The sequence below is a fragment of the Gallus gallus genome, chromosome 5 (genome assembly GCF_016699485.2).
Source record: "Gallus gallus isolate bGalGal1 chromosome 5, bGalGal1.mat.broiler.GRCg7b, whole genome shotgun sequence".
In the NCBI taxonomy this organism is placed as follows: Eukaryota; Metazoa; Chordata; class Aves; order Galliformes; family Phasianidae; genus Gallus; species Gallus gallus.
In genome coordinates this window covers 16,535,328-16,552,894 of record NC_052536.1, presented here as the reverse complement: position 1 = coordinate 16,552,894, position 17,567 = coordinate 16,535,328, and the positions used below count along the sequence as shown (strand labels likewise).

General features: G+C 59.4%; 1 protein-coding gene across 8 annotated transcripts; it reads left to right on the top strand.

Annotated features, from left to right (window-relative positions):
* The first annotated feature begins 246 nt into the window (after window positions 1-246).
* On the top strand, window positions 247-17,231 carry ZDHHC5 (zinc finger DHHC-type containing 5). 8 transcript variants are annotated; one of them, XM_046941651.1, is made up of 14 exons: window positions 247-355; window positions 2,326-2,550; window positions 2,813-3,650; window positions 6,025-7,278; window positions 10,971-11,092; window positions 11,527-11,684; window positions 11,807-11,976; window positions 12,091-12,193; window positions 12,719-12,810; window positions 12,915-13,047; window positions 13,472-13,595; window positions 14,341-14,453; window positions 14,606-15,489; window positions 15,810-17,231. In XM_046941651.1, exons 4-14 carry the CDS (start codon window positions 7,175-7,177, stop codon window positions 15,973-15,975), a joined length of 2,169 nt encoding a protein of 722 aa, XP_046797607.1. In that variant the 5' UTR covers window positions 247-355; window positions 2,326-2,550; window positions 2,813-3,650; window positions 6,025-7,174; the 3' UTR covers window positions 15,976-17,231. The 8 variants fall into 8 exon arrangements, 7 of the variants coding, with proteins under 7 accessions (XP_046797607.1, XP_046797610.1, XP_046797609.1 ...); XR_006939303.1 differs by lacking the exons at window positions 2,326-2,550; window positions 2,813-3,650 and having other exon boundaries at window positions 15,810-16,805; window positions 16,906-17,231; XM_046941654.1 differs by lacking the exons at window positions 2,326-2,550; window positions 2,813-3,650 and adding an exon at window positions 5,794-5,927.
* Window positions 17,232-17,567: the final 336 nt, after the last annotated feature.

Here is a 17,567-nt window from a genome sequence, read left to right as displayed (position 1 = left end):
TGGGCTGGGCTCCCGTCTCGTCCCACGGGTTCCCCCCGCCCCGCATTACGCGGCGCCCAGAACCCCTGTAGGCATAGTAAGCGCCGCGCATGCGCTCAGCGGTGCACGTGTGCCCACCCTCTCGATGACGCATGCGCGCGGCCACTTCCCATTTCGCGCGTGCGCGCCGCGCCCTTCCTCGCTCCTTCCAGGCTGTTCCCCAGGCGGCGACCAATGAGGAGCGGCGGGCGGTGCGCGCGGCGGGCGGGGCGGGGCGCGCAGGCGCAGCCGTGACGTCGTGCTCAGCCGCCGAGCTCCGCGATCGTTTCGTGCCCGGTAGCGTTGGGCGCCGCCCGGGCCGCGCCGCAGCGGGCCGGTGAGTACCGCGGGGCCTCCCCGCTCCCCCTCCCGTCGCGCCCGCCTCCTCCCCGGGCTGCCGGCCGCTTCCCCGCCCCCGGTAGCCGTAGGGCCGCGGAGCCCCGGCTGCGCTCTGCCCCGGGACCGCCTCCGTGCCCCCGCCCGCCGCCTCACGGCGCGGCCTCTCCCCGGCGCCCGGAGCCCCGCCGGCCTGCGGCCTCCGCCCCGCCGCTCCCGGCCCTGCCCTCCGCCCGCGGCGGTGGCGCGGCACGGCGAGGCGGGAGCCGCTTCTTCCTGGGCCCGGGCAGAGCGCCGATCGCCTCCGCACGGCGTCTCCCTCAGTCCGCCGCGTCCCTCCGTGCGCGCGGGGCCGCAGAGCAATAGCGTGGCTGGGGGGAAGGGGCCTTACGGCCCACCCGGTTCCACCCCGTCCGTAGGCAGGCACGCTCGGTAGCGGCCCGGTGGGACTGCCCAGGGCCCCTTCCGGCCCGGCCTTGGGCTCCTCCAGGGATGGGGCGCCCGCAGCCCTCTGGGCAGCTGTGCCAGTGCATCGCTGCCCTCCGAGTGAAGAATTTTCTCCTTATACTTAATCCAAATCTCCCCTCTTTTAGTTTAAGACCGTTACCGTTCAGTCGCTCTCCGTCCTTGTGCGAGTCCCTCCCCAGCTTTCCTGTGGCCGCCTTAGGTACTGGAAAGCCCCAGTGAAGTCTCCCAGAGCCTTCTCTTCTCCAGGCTGACCGAGCCCAGCTCTTGCGGCCCCTCCTCGAGCCCTCGGCCTCCGTGTGGCTTCCCCTCGACAGCTCTGTGCCCTTCTGGTGCTGGGAGCCCGGAGCTGCTTTGGAGGGTTGGGTGGTGCTGCCTGGGGAATTTGGGCACGGCGGCTGGATGGTGGGCTAACAGAGTGCAGCCACGCTGCTGAGCGCTGCGAGGGTGGGGAGGCTTTGTGTTTGAGGAGCGGACGCCAGCAGGCTCGCATCTGGAGCTGGGGCTCTCCTCGTGCTGACGGTACTTCTGAGAGCACCTCGATGACTTCGGTTTTTCAAAGCCCGTGTCAGGGTTTGGTTCTGGGGGCCTGTCAGTGAGCAGAAGTTGAAGCCCGCTCCCTGGCTGCAGAGCCCCGGCCCACGTGCTGCCGCCTCGTCCGGAGTGAAATTCCTCCTCGAAACACACTTCCTCGCACAGCGTTCTCCGGTGCTGGTGATGTAATGGGCTGTGCTGGCAGGTGTTCAGCCTGACTGCTGCTAAGCAGCTCCAAATTATCCAAGTGAAACGCGTTAATCCCAAGTTATTGCAGCTGAGGATTCTGTTGCATCTCCCCGAGATGAGAGCCGAATCTCACAGTTCTACCCTGCTCGTCCCGCTGGTTTAGGGGGGGAGATTCTGCCTTGCCGGTGGCTCCCTAGGATGTAATTTCTCCCCAGCTTCCACCTTTTGCTCCACCACACGTCCAAATGGGGTTGTTTATGGGATCGTCCTTCCAGCACCGATCTTTTATGGGCTATAAAACACGACTACAGCCTTGTCCAGATTGAAGTGAGGAGGTTGATCAACTTAGCGGGCTTAATCTAATCATCACCTCCCGCAAGGCGTTGTTCCTTAGCAGAGGACTTTGTTCTCACGGTTCCTGAGGTCAGGCAGGAGGTAACTGGGTGGAGCGGGGCCAAAGGGAGACCTTTACCTCTGATTTTAGACAAAGGCTTTTTGGGGCGTTCACCCCTCTCCTGCTGCACCCGTTGTTTCTTCCGCTGGCTGCTGCCTCTGAGCACCGGTGGCGGGAGGGCTGGGTTTGTGCGTGGAGGGAGGTGCAGACACATTGCATGAGATGCTGTTCTTCCCCGCTTGGTCCGCAAAATGGGGCTAATCCCATGTAAACCGCTGAGATGGGCAGGGGAGGAACGGGAGCGATGTAAGCAAGGCCGGAGATAAGCACTGAGGGGCTGCCAGCTGTGCTGGCTGCCCGCTCTGACGGTTTTGCACTTTCCCTTGTAGCCTGCATCTCAGCAACTGCTGCCCGGGCTGTTGTCTGTGTCTCAGGAGTACCTCTTGGTCGCTGTGCGGGGTTTGTGCAGCGAGCTCAGTGCAGAGGAGCTGGCTGGGACGTGTTTCTCATCCCGTGAGTGGAAGGTGCCAAGGCTCGGGACTACAGAGCCAGCCCTGGGACTGCCCGCTCCGTGCAGATCCTGGGTGCAGGCGATGAAAACAAGGTGGGAACAGGTAGAGCACATCTTGTCTTTGTGTCGTCCCGGATCTGCCCTGACCGGGACTTGCATCACTCGGAAGGAATTGTTTGTCTGTTTGACCCGTGCCGGGGAAACTCAGCAGGACTGGTTTGGGGCAGGGAGGCGGCTGACGCACCGCTGGAGCTCATAACTGAGAGTGAACTCTCTCCTCTCTGTGCCAGCTCCTTTCCCGGGGCGGTAATGAAAGGCAGTGTCAGGGAACCCTGTCGCGTTGAGGCGCGCGCTTCCTTCTTCAGGGCCGGGAGTGCTTACAGGAACTGCACTGCTTGTTGGCAGCGTTGGATCGCTTGTGCACGGAGTGTTTTCTTGTCCCAGCTGATGCTTCGGGAAGATCAGGCCCCAAAGCAACACAAACCCCGGTCGGGCTGTGTGTGGGTAGGTCGCTGGAAAACACTGAGATGGGGCAATGGTGGGAAGGACAGGAGGAGCACAGAGCTTCAAGGAGTGAGTGCTGGCATAAGAGGATATCAGAGTCAGACTCTTCAGGTTCTCAGCTGAAGAAGAGGCAATGTGGACTGAAAGAGAAGTGGAAGGTGGCGGCGGTGGCATTTGGAGACGTTCTGAGGAAGGAATGGAGGATTAGGCAAAGCCCTCAGAATTGGAGGTGAGGGGAGATGGAAGTTGGCCCCTCACGTGAGCAGAGGGAAGCACGTAAATGGGGAATGAGAATACGGGTGCAGGGAAATGGGGGCATTGGGACAAGCTCAGGGAGCAGCTGAGCCCTTGCCAGGCAGTAAGGCCGTCTGTGGGATGGGAGTATCAGCGAGGCAGTGGCTGACTTGGGAACCCCGTGGTGTGAACCTAGAGTCTCCCTTGGGAGTGGGAAGCCTGGGGTTGTGTTGGGTAAGGGGAACCAGGAGAAAAACAGAGGAAGAGGTGCTGGGGTTGGGAGAATAGGCAGAAACGCCAGAGGAGAGGGAAAATGGAGTAATGAGTGACACACAAGCCTAGTAAAGCTTGACTGGGAGGAGGAAGGAGTAGGGCAGGTCCTGAGAAGCATGGAAGGGAGGAGCTGCTGGGCTGGAAGCAGTAGAGAAGAGATCAGGATGGGAGCAGAGCACATACGTTCCTTGGGTGAGTTGCAGCGAGGATAAAAGGTTTGGAAGGGAAAAGGGAGAGATTGGGGGCGGGCAGATTGCAGGGCTGCAGGAGAAGGGGTATGGTAAGAGATTGTCTGCTTGGGGAAATTGGTGTGAACATGGTCTGAATCGGTGTAATTTGTGGGAAGGCGGGGTGGATCCTGCGTATAGTTTATGTTTCTCCAGGACATCGGGGTAAGTGACAGGAATGGTCAAGTTTTAGTATCGTTTAGCCCCAAGAGAAGAAGATACCTTAAAATTACACAGCTGAGATCCCAGCCTGCAGTGCCACGCCACAGCATTTCAGCTGCAAACCGAGTATTCCATGCTGCAGGAGGATTGGACCTCTTGCCTGGCAGTCAGGACGGGCAGGTTCCCAAGCTGTAGCTTGCGTATAAAGAGAAGATTCTTCACTAAAGAGTGTCTGGGTGCTGGAACAGACTCCCCGTGGCAGTGGTTGTAGACCCAAGCTGCCAGAGCTCAAGGAGCAATTGGACAATGCTTTCAAGCGTAGGGCTTCACTTTTGGAGCTAGGAGTTGGACTCAGTGATACTTTCGGGTCCCTCTTTGCTCTTGCACTGATGTGGGGAGCTCGTTTCAGCGCTGCCTGTTCCTTTCTGCACTGAGCTGAGCTCTCACGTGGAGCTTTGCAAATGCCACAGTGTGCGGACTCGTCCTGTGAGAGGAGTTGGAGCCCTTTAATGTATGCACCTGTCATTAGGTGGTGCCTTGGGAAGGGTTCAGGCAGGACCTCGAACTGCAGAAGGCTTCAAGGGGGAACGTCTCATCTTGTCAGCGTCTCATCTTGGACAAGGAGATTGGTCTGCATAAGGAACGGGATGGAGGGGTGAGGAATAGCAGGGGGGCAAACTTAAATCTGCGAGTGTCTTGTTTGGATTTGAGGTGTGGCTGTTCTCATGGCGGAGCCTTTCAAAGGGCTGGGGGGTGTCCTGTTACAGCTGAGGAGCAGATAACAGATGGTTTCTGCTAAAGCAATTAGCAGTGATGTCATCTTTCAACTTGGGGGTAGCCTATCTGCAGGGCTGCTGCCCGCCCACCCGCAGCGGCCGGCTGCCCGGAGGTGAGAGCGGGGCTTCCAGCCAGCAGATCTGGGGCACTGTGCTCCTGTTGTACCGTGCTGCCTTTCCTCTCTCCATTGCAAAGGCAAAAAGATGGTTTCAAAAGTTTCTGCGAAGGAAGGGCCCTTTGCAGTGGGAGTGGTGCCTTGGTTAGTCAGCCCCGCCGGCTGACGCCTTGCTTTGGGACTGAGTTATCTGAGCCTAATAGTTCATGTCATTAACTAATTGTGCCCTTAATTTTGTGCCACGCTTCTCTCGGCCTTTCTGAGTGTTCGGTCAGCGCTCCGAACTTCCGTCCACCCCAGAGAAAAAGCTCTGGGAGGAAAAGAGGGTCATTATGGCTCTGTATGTGGGGTTGGCGGTGCGATGGAGGCCTTGTGATGGAACACTGAGGCAGTGAGCGTGTGACGGATGGCCCAGGAGGGGCTCCAGCAGTAACAGTCAATGAAATAGGAGCTGTGCCCAGCTCTTCCCTGAGCTGCAATGGGTTCCCGAGTGCTTGGGGCTGGTTGGTGCTCCCTTCAGTTCTCAGAAAGGTACGTTCTCCCCTACGTCTTGCCTTGCAGCAATCTGGTGCTCCCACCTATGCCCTCGCCGTCAATCGGATGACGCTCCTGAAGGCACCATAAAGCCATCAGGGCTCTGTGGTGGGAACCTGGCTCTCCGAATCCCTTTCCTGGTTAGGTCACCGGTGTATTCCACAGGCTTCTGTGCTTTGTGCCCTTGGGGGGAAGAGGATGAGATTCCAGCTGCCTCTTCCTCCTGCAGCCTCCTCCCAAATAGCAATTCTGCAAGCCTCTGATTAGCCCCTTCACCTCGAGGCGGCAGGCGTTTTGCAGCATTACAACTTGAGTTAGAGCAGTAGAAAGGTACAAGGGTTGGGCAAGCAGTCTTACGGTCCCTAATCGTATTCCAGGCTCAGCACAGATTTCCTGTGCAGTCCTGGGCATGTTGCTTAGCTTGGGTTTCTCTGCACTGAATGGGGTGCAGAGGGCCTCAGGGATGGGCAGTGATGTGGCTGGCCGGGTCCTTGCTAATTACAGCCTCCTTTTGCTGCAGGCTCACAGATGTGACAGGGGACGCCAATGTTAGGTGACAGGCCTTGGGCTGTGGCATAGGGCTGTGTCAGAGCTGGGCTTGGAAGTCGCCTGCAACAGGGTTCTGCATCTTCCTCACTCTGTTTCCTTCCTTGGGTAAATGCATTCTCACTGTCCTGGACAGCCCAGTGGTGGTTCAGTGTTTTTACGTGATCTTTTCTCTTGTTAATTTATTTCTGTCCTCTTTTTCTAGGTGAGGTGTGGCATTCTCAATGTTCCTGAGTTATTTGAACGAACAAATGGATTAATGAAGAGCAACTTTACCTCCCCCCCACTCAGTACAAATGGAGCGGTTTGGAACATACTGAGACCTGCCCACGCTCTGCTCGGGCCATGGGCAATACAGACTTTTTCAGCCCTGCTTCCACCGTCGCTCGTCTTTTGGGGGTATAAAAGCCCTCCCTGAAAGCGTTCCTTCGCATCTCTGCTGTTGTGCTGCTCAGGAATGGTTGCCACAGTGAGGATTTGGTGTTGATTCGCAACAGCTGAGTGGCAACGAAGCCCCTGGAAAGGCCCAGAGGGTCAGGAGAAAGGAACAAGTAGGAAGAGGGTGAAAACGCACGATCCACTGGACCTTCCCCTCCAGCCCCCCTCACAAAGAAAGGATTTACAGCTCAACCTTGCGCCAGCTGTTCCTCGGCTTTAACAGTCAAGAGAGAAATAAATAAAATTAAATGGCCACCGCCAGGCAGCCAGCCTAGATTCTGGTGAAATCAGGGAGAGTGCTTCTGCACCGCCTCCGGGGAGGAGGAGGAGGAGGAGGAGGAGGAGGCACGGCGGCGCTGCAAGGAAGCCGGGCAGATTGCTTGTGAGACAGCGGCCGGAGGGGGCTGTGGATATCAGATTGAAAAGGAGAAGTGGTTTCCCCGAGTGGCTTTTTGCAAGAAGTTTACCGCTCTCTTGCTCTTTCCCAGGGTGCTCGCACGCTACAACGCCTTGCTCCTGTCCCAGCACGGAAAGCTTACCTTCGTGGCTGGTGCAAGCTGCATGGGGAGCTGCTTTTTGCACGCTCTCAAGGGCTCTCGGCATTCCTGCCCCAACAGCTGTTTTAAATCCAAATCCAGTTCTCTGCGCTGAATTTTTTAATGGTTTTAAGTCTCCCTCCCTGCACACCTGAACTCCTGCAGGGCAGAGAGTAGCGTGGACTCCTCAGGGCCTCTCGCTCCGGAGACCGCAGTGGACTTCTGCAGTCGGCCTGCTCTGCTCAGAGCCCTCTCCAGGAGTGACCCGGGAGGCTGGGTCGTGCTTTGGCCCCTTCCCTCTCCCCTGCCCTTCTCGCCTTGCTCTGACTCCAGCTGGGCCTGGGCTATGCTGCAGGGCAGATCCCCCACCAGAGCTCCAACATGCCAGCAGCATCTGGAAAGAGGTTCAAACCCAGCAAATACGTTCCGGTCTCGGCTGCTGCCATCTTCCTAGTGGGAGCCACCACCCTCTTCTTTGCCTTCACGTGAGTGCCAGTCGCTTGGCCAGAGAGAAGGGAGGGCGGGGGGAGGCACTGGGGCTGTGATGCTGGGTGACGGGTGCAGGGCAGGGACTGAGCAGGGTTTTTCTGGTGGAGGAGCCAGCGTAGCGGGTGGGCTGTCACACAGTGGGACAGATGTAGGGTGTGAGAGCACTCTGTGGTCCATTGGGGTGGTTCGATCCCAGCTGAATTTTGCTTGGTTTTCCCATGAGGCAAACCAGAGGAAGGAGCCGCAGCGACGGACAGCGAGGCACCTCACCACTGTTCAGCTTCAGCTCCTGGCAGACACTTCACTGCTGCCTTCGGATGTTTGCATAACTCGCTCGTCTCGCTGGCAGTTCTCAGCCCCATCTGGGCTGGGAATTAGCTTGTGACCTGTATGGGGAAAATGACAGAGAGAATTTTCTCCTCTGGAGCTCTCCGAAGTGGTTTGTCAGACTGGGGCAGTCTCTGTTATTCTTTAGAGTTTCGTAACTGATTTGTGAGCCACAGAGGAAAGCTGAAGGAGAAGCACTCTGACCCATGTGCATCTCTTGCTGCTGTCGGTGTCAGCCTCGGGAAATGGGGAGGGTCTGGTGTTAATGGAGAAGGCCTGGAGGAGCTGGTCTGCCTAGGAGCCAGCAGGGCCCGAGGCCAGCAGTTGGGGGAAGCCTGTGTTTGGGGCAGCGTCCTTACCCCAGCATGGCATCCTGCTGCCCCATGGGTTGCTGCCACTCCCTCAAACACAGCTCCCGGTGGCCGGAAGGTCACTGCAGCTTTAACACGTGGCAGCAACTGGGCAATAAAAGAGTAATTTGAGGACCAAAGGACAGAGCTGGTGTGATTTACTCCTTCCAGGCAGCTGATGCTGTCATTCAGCGAGTTGTACCCAAGCCAAGACCCAGGGCATCCATCAGCCCAGTGCTGCGGCAGCTTTGAGGCTGTCGAAGGAGATTTTGCTACTTTGGGGTTGCAAAAAGCAGCAGGGCGTGCGCTACTGGCTCAGAGAGCTGGAAGAGAAAAGGGAGTGTGTGTGCCCGATGCTGCACTTGAGGTGACGAATGCCCTCCTCTCGTTGCACTGCCATCAGGACGCTGTGAGCAGGGGCGGCCGTGCCCCACAGACCTGCTCCTGGCTGCTGCTGCTCCGCAGTGCCAGCTGCAAGCTATGGGGCTGCTGGGAGCTGCTTATCAGGGTAAGGAACAGCTGCGGTCAGGCCGTGTGCTGCCGAGCAGGTTTGTTCGGAGCAGGAACACCTGGGCAGAGTCGCGTTAATTGTAGGTCAGTGGATGTTATTTAACCTACTTTAAAACACCGATTTAAATCTCCAGCGGAGTGGCAAAGCACGGCATGCTTTCACGCAGGTTGTTAGGCAGGGCGGGGGGGCATTGCTTTGTGCTTGTAGCACTCGTGGGGCTGTTCCTGGGAAACTGCTGGAGCTGGGAAGGAAGGAATGGGGAAAAAAAGTTTGCACGAAGCCTGAGCTCGTGGAACTGGTGGCACTTTGTGCCCTGCTCCTGAACGGCTCCGCTCGTGTGCCTCTCTCTAGGCATTGTTTGTGTTATGCCAGCCAGGCGCCTTCCTCCTGGTCCATCCTGGCCTAGGGTTGGTATCTGTGGGCCAGCAATGAGCACGTTAATTTCATTAGAATGCGTGGTGGTTGGACTGAGGTTTGTGTTGCTGAGTGAGAGCTGGCAGGGGCAGAGGTGTTCCCATCTCAAAGGATGAGCCTGGCTTGGTGGCTTGGACACCGCTGGTTCCAGCCTGGAATTCCCCTGGGGATCAGTTAGTCCATCCCACACCCCTTCTCTTGCCAGCGTCTGCTTCCTCGTGGCTCACTGTGTTTTAAAGGAGTTGACCTCATGCAGCACTTACGGGGGTGGGGATGTGTTTGCAGGGTGAGGGGCTACAGATGGGCCTGCAGAGGGGAGGAGCAGCACAGCCTGCTTCCGTTGGGCTGTGACTCAGGTTGTGGCAGGCCGAGACTGCAGGATTCTCCGAGTTCTCTCATGTGCTGCCAGGGACAAGTCTCGACAGCTCTCTCAGATGGGTGTACTCCACGCCTGAGCTCTGAGAGCCAGCTCTCTGGGTTCTATGGGACGTGCGTGGAGCAGGGGTCAGCCCCGTGCTGTGATGGGACGCGCATTCCTGCCGCGTCTGTTCTGCAGAGCAGAAGGCAGGGATGTGGCGATGCTGAGATGGCTGCGCAGCCTGGGCCCGCTGCTCGGGTGCAAAGTCCACTGGGCACAGCCTTTGGCAGCTCGCCCGTTGTGCTGCGGGCATCCAGTGAGGACTGATAAGGCCCGTAGCTGTGAGCTGGTCCCAGGGCACTCAGCACCTTCTCCCACTTCTTCTCCTTCCCAAAGGCTGACGCTCAATCTGCCGTTGAAGGGCAGCGTGGAGCTGGCAGGTCTGCCCTTGGAGTAATGGTGCTCCCGCCCGAGAGCTTGGGGCTGCTCAAAATGGAGGCTCCTTCCCTTCCCATGCGCCCCACAGCTTGCCCTCTGCGCAGACCTGTCCCGCTGTCTCTCAGGCTGCACAGCAGGGCCAGCTGCCTCGGGAGGCCGGGCCAGTGCAGCCGGTGCTGCGTGGCTGCAGGAGCCCCTCCTTGCCCCCGAGAGCTCCTTGAGCAGCGGTGGCGATGCCGTCGCAGGCAGGCCGAGGCACGGAGGCATGGCCCAAAGTGAGGCTGCCGTCGCAGCGGTGTGCTCAGCAGACTCCCAGGCGGCGTGGGAGGGCAAGTGATACCCCAGGGCTTGCCCTCTCTTCCTACCAGCCACACGACGCTGTGTTGGGACCCACTGACTGCTTCTCCCAGCTGAGTGGCAGCGTGTGGTGGTGGGGGAGGGATGGGGCAGCACGTGCCCCTCTGCTGCTCCCTGCTCGAGGGCTGTGCTGGATTACGGTGCTGACACCATATGTCGCCCTGCTCGCCCAGCACCACGCTCTGCCCCCTCTGCACTCACCGCCTAAATCCATCTGCGTTTATCACTGGGGTGGGGGAAGAGAGGGACAGATGCTGCCCTAGATCCACGGGATTAAACTCCCAGCAGCAAAGCAGATTAGGGAATTACGCTGGCGCCTCCGAGGGGGAAGCCCACTGCCCTCAGCCTGCACCCAGCCTGGGCAGGGCGGTGGGGATGGTGCTCTTACCCTGCTCCCAGCCCCATGAAGGAGCTGGCTGCCAGGTGGGGCAGCGGGCACCTCAGGCAGCAGCTCCAGTCTGGGTTCAGACTCGAGGCTGCTGGTTTTGTGTCCCCTTGTGTGGTCCCCAAATGCTACCCGTGCTTGCTGATGAGACAAAGGAAGGGTGTCACTAAGATAGCAAGATCCATCCTGCGTCCCCATGCCACTGCAGCTTCTTGCAGCCCACGTGGCACTGCCAGTCTGACTGGCTCTGCCTGTTCTTGCCACCACTAAGAAGGGACGCGTGTTGTGCCTCGGTTGATTACTGGAGCACTTCCCGCATAGATACCCCTGGGCAGGTCCATGGGGCTGGCTGACGCACTTGGAGTACCCCCAAAGCCGGCAGAGCGGCCTCCCCATTCCAGAATCCGCTCTGCAGGGGGATTTGGCCACTGCTCCTGGAGGGAAGCTGGGCTGTTGTGACCATTGCCAGGTGCAGCAGGCAAGCCTGGCCCTGCACTGCTCAAGGAACTGCCTGTAGGACAGGTGTCACAGAGCCTTTGTGTCTGCAGGTGCCCTTGGCTCAGCCTCTACGTCTCCCCAGTCATTCCCATCTACAATGCTGTCGTCTTCCTCTTTGTGCTGGCCAACTTCAGCATGGCCACCTTCATGGACCCAGGCATATTCCCACGAGGTGAGTGTGGCTCAGCTTGCGAATCATGTGGAACAGAGCTCATTCCTTCCTCAAGGGGAAAGAGGATTTCCTGATCCCAGAGCGCTTGGGGAGAGCTCTCCTTGCCCTGCCTGGGTGGGATCAGATGGTGACAGATGCTGCTCGGAGGTTGCTCCGGGTTCGTGGCCCTGCTGGTTGGTAGGATCAAGTGGTGAAAGTCGCATAAATCCTGGCACCTCGTATGGGCTGCCTTGGGCTCAGATGGGTGTGGTGGTTTTGGGGCAGAGCCTCTTCTACCTGTATAGTGGTCCCCGGGACAGCGTAGGGGGTTTGCAGTGGGACAGGGGTGGGTTTTGCTGGGCATCTCCAGGTGGGGAGGGAAGAAGGCCAGCTGGCGTTTGGCGGCACGTCCCCCCCCTGTCCCAACATGTGGTTGTGCTTGTGTTCCCTGCTAGCTGAGGAAGATGAGGACAAGGAAGATGACTTCCGAGCCCCGCTTTATAAGACAGTGGAGATCAAGGGCATCCAGGTGCGCATGAAATGGTGTGCAACCTGCCGCTTCTACCGGCCGCCGCGCTGCTCCCACTGCAGCGTCTGCGATAACTGCGTGGAGGTGAGCAGCTGCCGGGGTGCCTCTGCGTTTTGGCACAGAGCCGAGCCATCAGTCCCAGAAATCCTCATGCAGGCACAAAGCGCTGCCAGCCGAGCCCCTTACTGTCTTCTCCCCACCAACAGGAGTTTGACCATCACTGCCCCTGGGTGAACAACTGCATCGGGCGGCGCAATTACCGTTACTTCTTCCTCTTTTTGCTGTCACTCACTACGCACATCATGGGGGTGTTCGGCTTTGGTCTGCTCTACGTTCTCTACCAGGCAGAGCTCTCTGGTGTCCGCATGGCCGTCACGTATCCTCTGTGCTCCCAGAAGGCTCAGGAAGGGGCTGGAGGGGGAATGGGGCTGCGGGGTGTATTTACAGCCACGTGTTCCTCCAAGCATATTCCTTAGCTGCCCGCCGGCAGTATGGCTGTGATGTGCGTGGCCAGCTTGTTTTTCATTCCTGTCGCTGGCCTTACTGGGTTCCACGTGGTGCTTGTGGCAAGGGGCCGCACTACCAACGAGCAGGTACGTGTACTGGCTGATGTGGGGTCCTTAGCTGGTGTCAGACCATTGGAATGGCCTCTGGGGCTTCCTTCCACAGGATAAACATAGGTTGGATTGAGCAAGGGAAAATCCTGCCGAGATGGCTGAGGGAGGAGTGCCATCAGTGTGTGAGAGGAGTTTTAGCTCACCTCATTTGTGCAGCCCAGAGAAGAGGGATCTCGCTGCTGCCGTTTGGGGGGTGGTCCTGGCTAAGAAGGAGCCCAGCGGGCCCTTAAGAGTGGGCAGTGGAAGGGCAGGAGGCAATGGGTGCAGCTTGAACCAAGGCAGGTTCCAATTAGATGTTAGGGAAAGATCTCTCCCGTGAGAATAGTCCCAACCCTGGAACAGGGGCCTGGAAATGGGGGAGTCTCCATCCTGCACTACTCAACAACTGTGATGGTCACATCCTGAGCACCCTGACCCGGTTGGCCTTGCTGAGGGTGGGGGGTGGACCAGAGACCTCCCATGGCTGCCACCCACACCAATGCGATGCTCCCCATTCCGCAGGTGACAGGCAAGTTCCGAGGTGGTGTCAACCCCTTCACTAATGGTTGCTGTAAGAATGTGAGCCGGGTCCTGTGTAGCTCTCCAGCCCCCAGGTAAGGGTGGTGGTGTCTCTCCAGCCCTCCAATACCCAACTTCAGCACCCCCAGCTGTGGGCCTTCACCATGTTCCCTGTCCCCCTCTCCCTGGGTTCTGGCAGGTACCTGGGGCGCCCGAGGGCTGAGCAGACAGTGCTGGTGAGACCCCCCTTCCTGCGGCCCGAGGTGTCAGACGGCCAAATCACTGTCAAGATCATGGACAACGGTATCCAGACAGAGCTGAAGAGGACGAAGGTGAGGAAGGGGGGAATTTGCACTCCCCACGTTGGGGTCCTGCATGGAGCCCAGGGGTGCAAGCCCGCATCTGTGAGTAAAGAACCGAGTGAGCCTTGGTCACATTCCACCTCCTCCGTGTCGTCCTGTTCTGTGTCCCCTCGGGATAGAAATTACATCCTTCCCATGTGGCAGTGACCGCATGAGGCTTTGCACACTCCATCGCCCTTCCCTGTCCCGTCCTTCGCCCTCGCAGCATTGTTTGGAGGTTTCCTTTTCCACGGCACTTCCCAGCAGCTGGGGCACATGCTGCCCTCAAGCGCTCAGGATGTTGGACGGCCCAGGGGCACCAGGGGCCCCATAACGCCACTGCATGCCCCCTGCCTGCTAAGGGGAGGGCTGAGGCCTCGGTGCCCTGCTGACCCTTTGCGCTTTGTCTCTGCAGTCCAAAGGAAGCCTGGAGGTGACGGAGAGCCAGTCTGCTGATGCCGAACCGCCACCCCCACCTAAGCCAGACCTCAGCCGCTACACGGGCCTGAGGACACACTTAACCCTGGCCACCAATGAGGGTAAGGAGGGCATGCAGGGTCCCAGCCAGCCGCTGGGAGGAAAGCCCAGGGCTGTGCCCGGCAGACCAGGAGCCAGGGCTGCAGGAACAGGCTGCGGGGTAGACCTGAAGCACGTCAGCACCGCCGCATTGTGGAACAGGGTGCACCCGTGTCTCCGGGCTGCTACACGCAGCCCTTGTGATCAGAGAAGCCTGTGGGATGCTTCCAGCCGGCTCTACTCCATCAGAGAAGAGCAGGAAGCCAAGCTGAGACCACTGCTTGGCAGCGAGGTGCTTGTCCTGAGCCACTGAGACGCTGTGGGCAGGCTTATGGGCTGTTGTGCTGTAGGTGGGCACAGGAGCGCGGCCAGGATGAAGGAGAAGGAACGGCAGGCTTGGCTTTGTGGCAGAGGTTGTGTTTGTTGCAGCCCGCGTGACTTGCTTGCCCCGCTTCCCTGAGCGCTAGCGAAATGGTGCTCGGAAACACCTGCGTTGGCTTTGCAAGAGAGGTGGGATGTGAACAGGGCCACTACAGGGACGGGGAAGTGCCTGCCTGAAACACTGTGCTGTGGGGATCCATTTTCCATCCCACTCCATTTCATCCATTCCTAGAGCGCTCCCCCCCAGCCCGTTCCTCTCACCTCCACCCCCACGGTCTGTCCTCCTAAGGCTCAGAGCCGGTTCTGGGGAAGGGAGGGAGGACTCCGTGCAGCATTTGCATTAGTGGCCACACGTTTGAGTGTCTTTCTCTCTTCCCCTGCCCGCAGACAGCAGCTTGCTAGGCAAGGACAGCCCCCCGACACCCACCATGTACAAGTACCGGCCTGGATACAGCAGCAGCAGCAGCTCAGCTGCCCTGCCCCATTCCACCAGCGCCAAGGTAAAGCTGTGCACGTGGCTGGCCGACAGGCAGCACTCATACGGGGCTGCTTTTGTGCTCTTTGCTGTGGCTTTCTGGGTGGCGGGCTTGGGCTGGGCGTTTTGTGGGGCTCCTGCGTTCCCAGGAGTGACTGCTGTGTTCCCGTCCCATAGCTGAGCCGAGTGAACAGCCTGAAGGAGCCCAACTCCATCGGCGAGGGCGGCCGCAAGCCCAGCTACCGCTCAGAGCCGAGCCTGGAGCCTGAGAGCTTCCGCTCGCCCACCTTTGGCAAGAGCTTTCCCTTTGACCCGCTGTCCAGTGGCTCCCGCTCCTCCAGCCTCAAGTCAGCCCAGGGCACGGGCTTCGAGCTGGGCCACCTGCAGTCCATCCGCTCCGAGGGCACCACCTCCACCTCCTACAAGAGCCTGGTGAACCAGACGCGCAACGGGAGCCTGTCGTATGACAGCCTGCTCACGCCTTCCGACAGCCCCGACTTCGAGTCGGTGCAGGCCGGCCCCGAGCCCGACCCACCCGTGGGCTACACGTCGCCCTTCCTCTCGGCCCGCATCGCCCAGCAGCGAGAGACCGACCTGCACGGCCGCTTTGCCGCCGCCGTCTCGCCCAAGCACGTGCCACCCCGCGAGCCCTCACCCGTGCGCTATGACAATCTCTCCCGCCACATCGTGGCTTCCATCCAGGAGCGGGAGAAGCTGCTCCAGCAGCCGCCCGCAGCGGGCAGGGAGGACGATGCGGGGCTGGCGGACTCGGGCATCCAGTCGACGCCAGGCTCCAGCAACGCCCCCCGCACCAGCTCTTCCTCGGACGATTCGAAGCGCTCGCCTCTGGGCAAGAATCCGCTTACCCGCCCGGCCCCTCCCCGCTTTGGCAAGCCTGAGCCCTCCCACGCGCTGCGGGTGCGCTCCCTGGGCTCCCCTGAGCAGCCCACTGCCCCCCACTTGGGCAAATCTGTGTCTTACAGCAGCCAAAAACCAGCAGCGTCTCAGGCCAGCGTCCCCGAGACCGAGGAGGTGGCCTTGCAGCCATTACTGGCACCAAAGTGAGTTTTGGCACTGTCTGCCCCGCAGACGCTGCGTGCGTCGTGTGCGCCACGGCTCCTCGCTGGGGGGGACGCAGGGAGGGCTGGGGGAAGTCCTGCCGGCGCACAGCTGGTGCTGTCCCTAGGAGACTTCGTGGGCTTCTTGGTGGGCTTGAGGGACGTTTGGCTGCCCTGTGTCCCTGGGGAAGGCGAGGCTGCATCTTTGCACAGCCGTGCTGGGGTCCCGCTCTCCCCTTTCCCGCTGCCCTGTGCCCCATGCTTTGCTCACGCTCCATCCCTGAGCTCACCTTCTCACCCCGTGTGCTTGCTTCCCTCCCCAGAGACGAGATGCAGATGAGAACATCCTACAGCAAGTCCAACGGGCAACCCAAGAGCCTGAGCTCGGCCACCCCCGGCTCGGGATCCGTGCCTGTCAGCAGCCCCACGCGTGGAGGAGTCAAGAAGGTCTCTGGCGTGGGGGGCACCACGTATGAGATCTCAGTATGAGGGGCAGAGCCGCTCGCCCGCTCACCTCCTGGCTGGGCACCCGCTTGCACCAGAGGGCTCCGTGGGCACGGACGCTCTGCAGCCCCCAGCTGACGGGGACGAGGAGATGGGCCGGAAGCCCCAGGGCTTTTTTTCTCCCTTTTTCCACCCCTCCCTGGGACTCGGGCGCCGACTCACACCCCGGCAGGACTGTGTGGGGCAGGGATGCTGCCCTGGCCAGGTGTGGGGGCCACGGGGGGGGGGGGGCCGTGTCCTGCAGCCTCGCGCCGTGCCACCGTTGGCCGGGCAGCCACTTGTGGGCCTTGTGCAATCAATCGCTCGCCTAGCGTGGTAGGAATGGATTGTTTTTAAACCAGAATAACTTTTTTTTATTATTATTGTTACGGATTCTATTTTTTTTCTCTTTCTGAGTTACCAGGTGTGTGTATATATAAATATCTATATATATAAATATAAATATTAAAAAAAAAAAAAAAGAAAAAAAGCAGAAATTATATATCTTACCCAGAGAGAGGAAGAAACCACCCATTCCCCTTCCCCACCCGGGCCACCACCTCACAGGGTCCAGGGCCCCTGTGCTCAAGGGACAAGAAGGGGGATATGCTCAGGGGCTCCTGGCACCTGGGGGTCACGGGGTGCCGATGCCACACTGGGGTCTGGGGGATCCTGGACGCCCCCCCCCCCCCCCCCCCCCACTAGGTTCTATCAGGCTGTGCACTCCCCTCCTGGGTGTTTGGATTTGGAGCCCCTGTGCCTGGCATCTCCCCAGTGGCTACAGAGGTGGTGCAAAGCAGGCGATGGCTGGGGGAGCTGCTGGCATGCAGGAGCAGGTGAGGGCTGCAGCCTTTCTGCACCTGCTGTATATTTTGGTTTTATTTTTTTTAGTGTTTCCCCGGGGTTGTGTTTAATTTCTTCTTTTTTTTTTTTAAGTGGGTGATCAGGTTTTCTGGCTGTCACGTGGTTGTTTTTATTTCCATTTGGGGAAGAGGAAGGCCAGTGAGGCACATCCCTGTCAAGCAATATTTTCTCATCACATGCCAAAAATGCAGCCAAGGAGCCCAGTGCTGCACCGCCACCCCCAACCCTGCTGGGGAGCCCACCTCGCACCGGGCCCACGCAACTTCACGCACTACTTGACTCTTTCTCTATGGCAATATCTCTCCTGTGGCCTCCGCAGAGCCATGCCATCGGTTTTTTTTATTATTATTAGCCATTTTAAAAACGAGGAATAAAAGGATATTTAATGAGCCGCTTCAGCGGGCATGCGTGTGCTTTGTGTGGTGTCCAGGGATGGAGGATTCCCTGATGGCTCCTGTCCTTCACTTCTCAGCTTTCCCTCCCTCCTCTGGAGTGGAAAGGAAGGGGGGCCAAGGAGAGCTGGGCTCAGCCTCACAGAGCTGCCGCAGTGCCTTTGGCCTCGCAGCTGAGACGCGCTTCCTCGGGGCACTTTGGGGCTCAGCGCTCCCACCGCAGGTAAGTGGAGCTGTCAGGGCCCTGAGCAGGAATATGTCCCAGGACTCAGCGAGGCTCTGGCTCTTCTGTGGGAGCCCCCACAGGGGCAGCCCTGGGGGGACGCAGTGCTGTACCGGGGT

Bases quoted from the DNA above. Each gene is read 5' to 3' on its own strand.
- ZDHHC5 (NM_001397121.1), top strand. From the start codon at position 7,175: ATGCCAGCAGCATCTGGAAAGAGGTTCAAACCCAGCAAATACGTTCCG. The intron at 11,685-11,806 runs GTGAGCAGCTGC...CCCCACCAACAG, and splicing joins TCTGCGATAACTGCGTGGAG to GAGTTTGACCATCACTGCCC. The intron at 13,120-13,471 runs GTGAGTAAAGAA...TTGTCTCTGCAG, and splicing joins AGGGGTGCAAGCCCGCATCT to TCCAAAGGAAGCCTGGAGGT.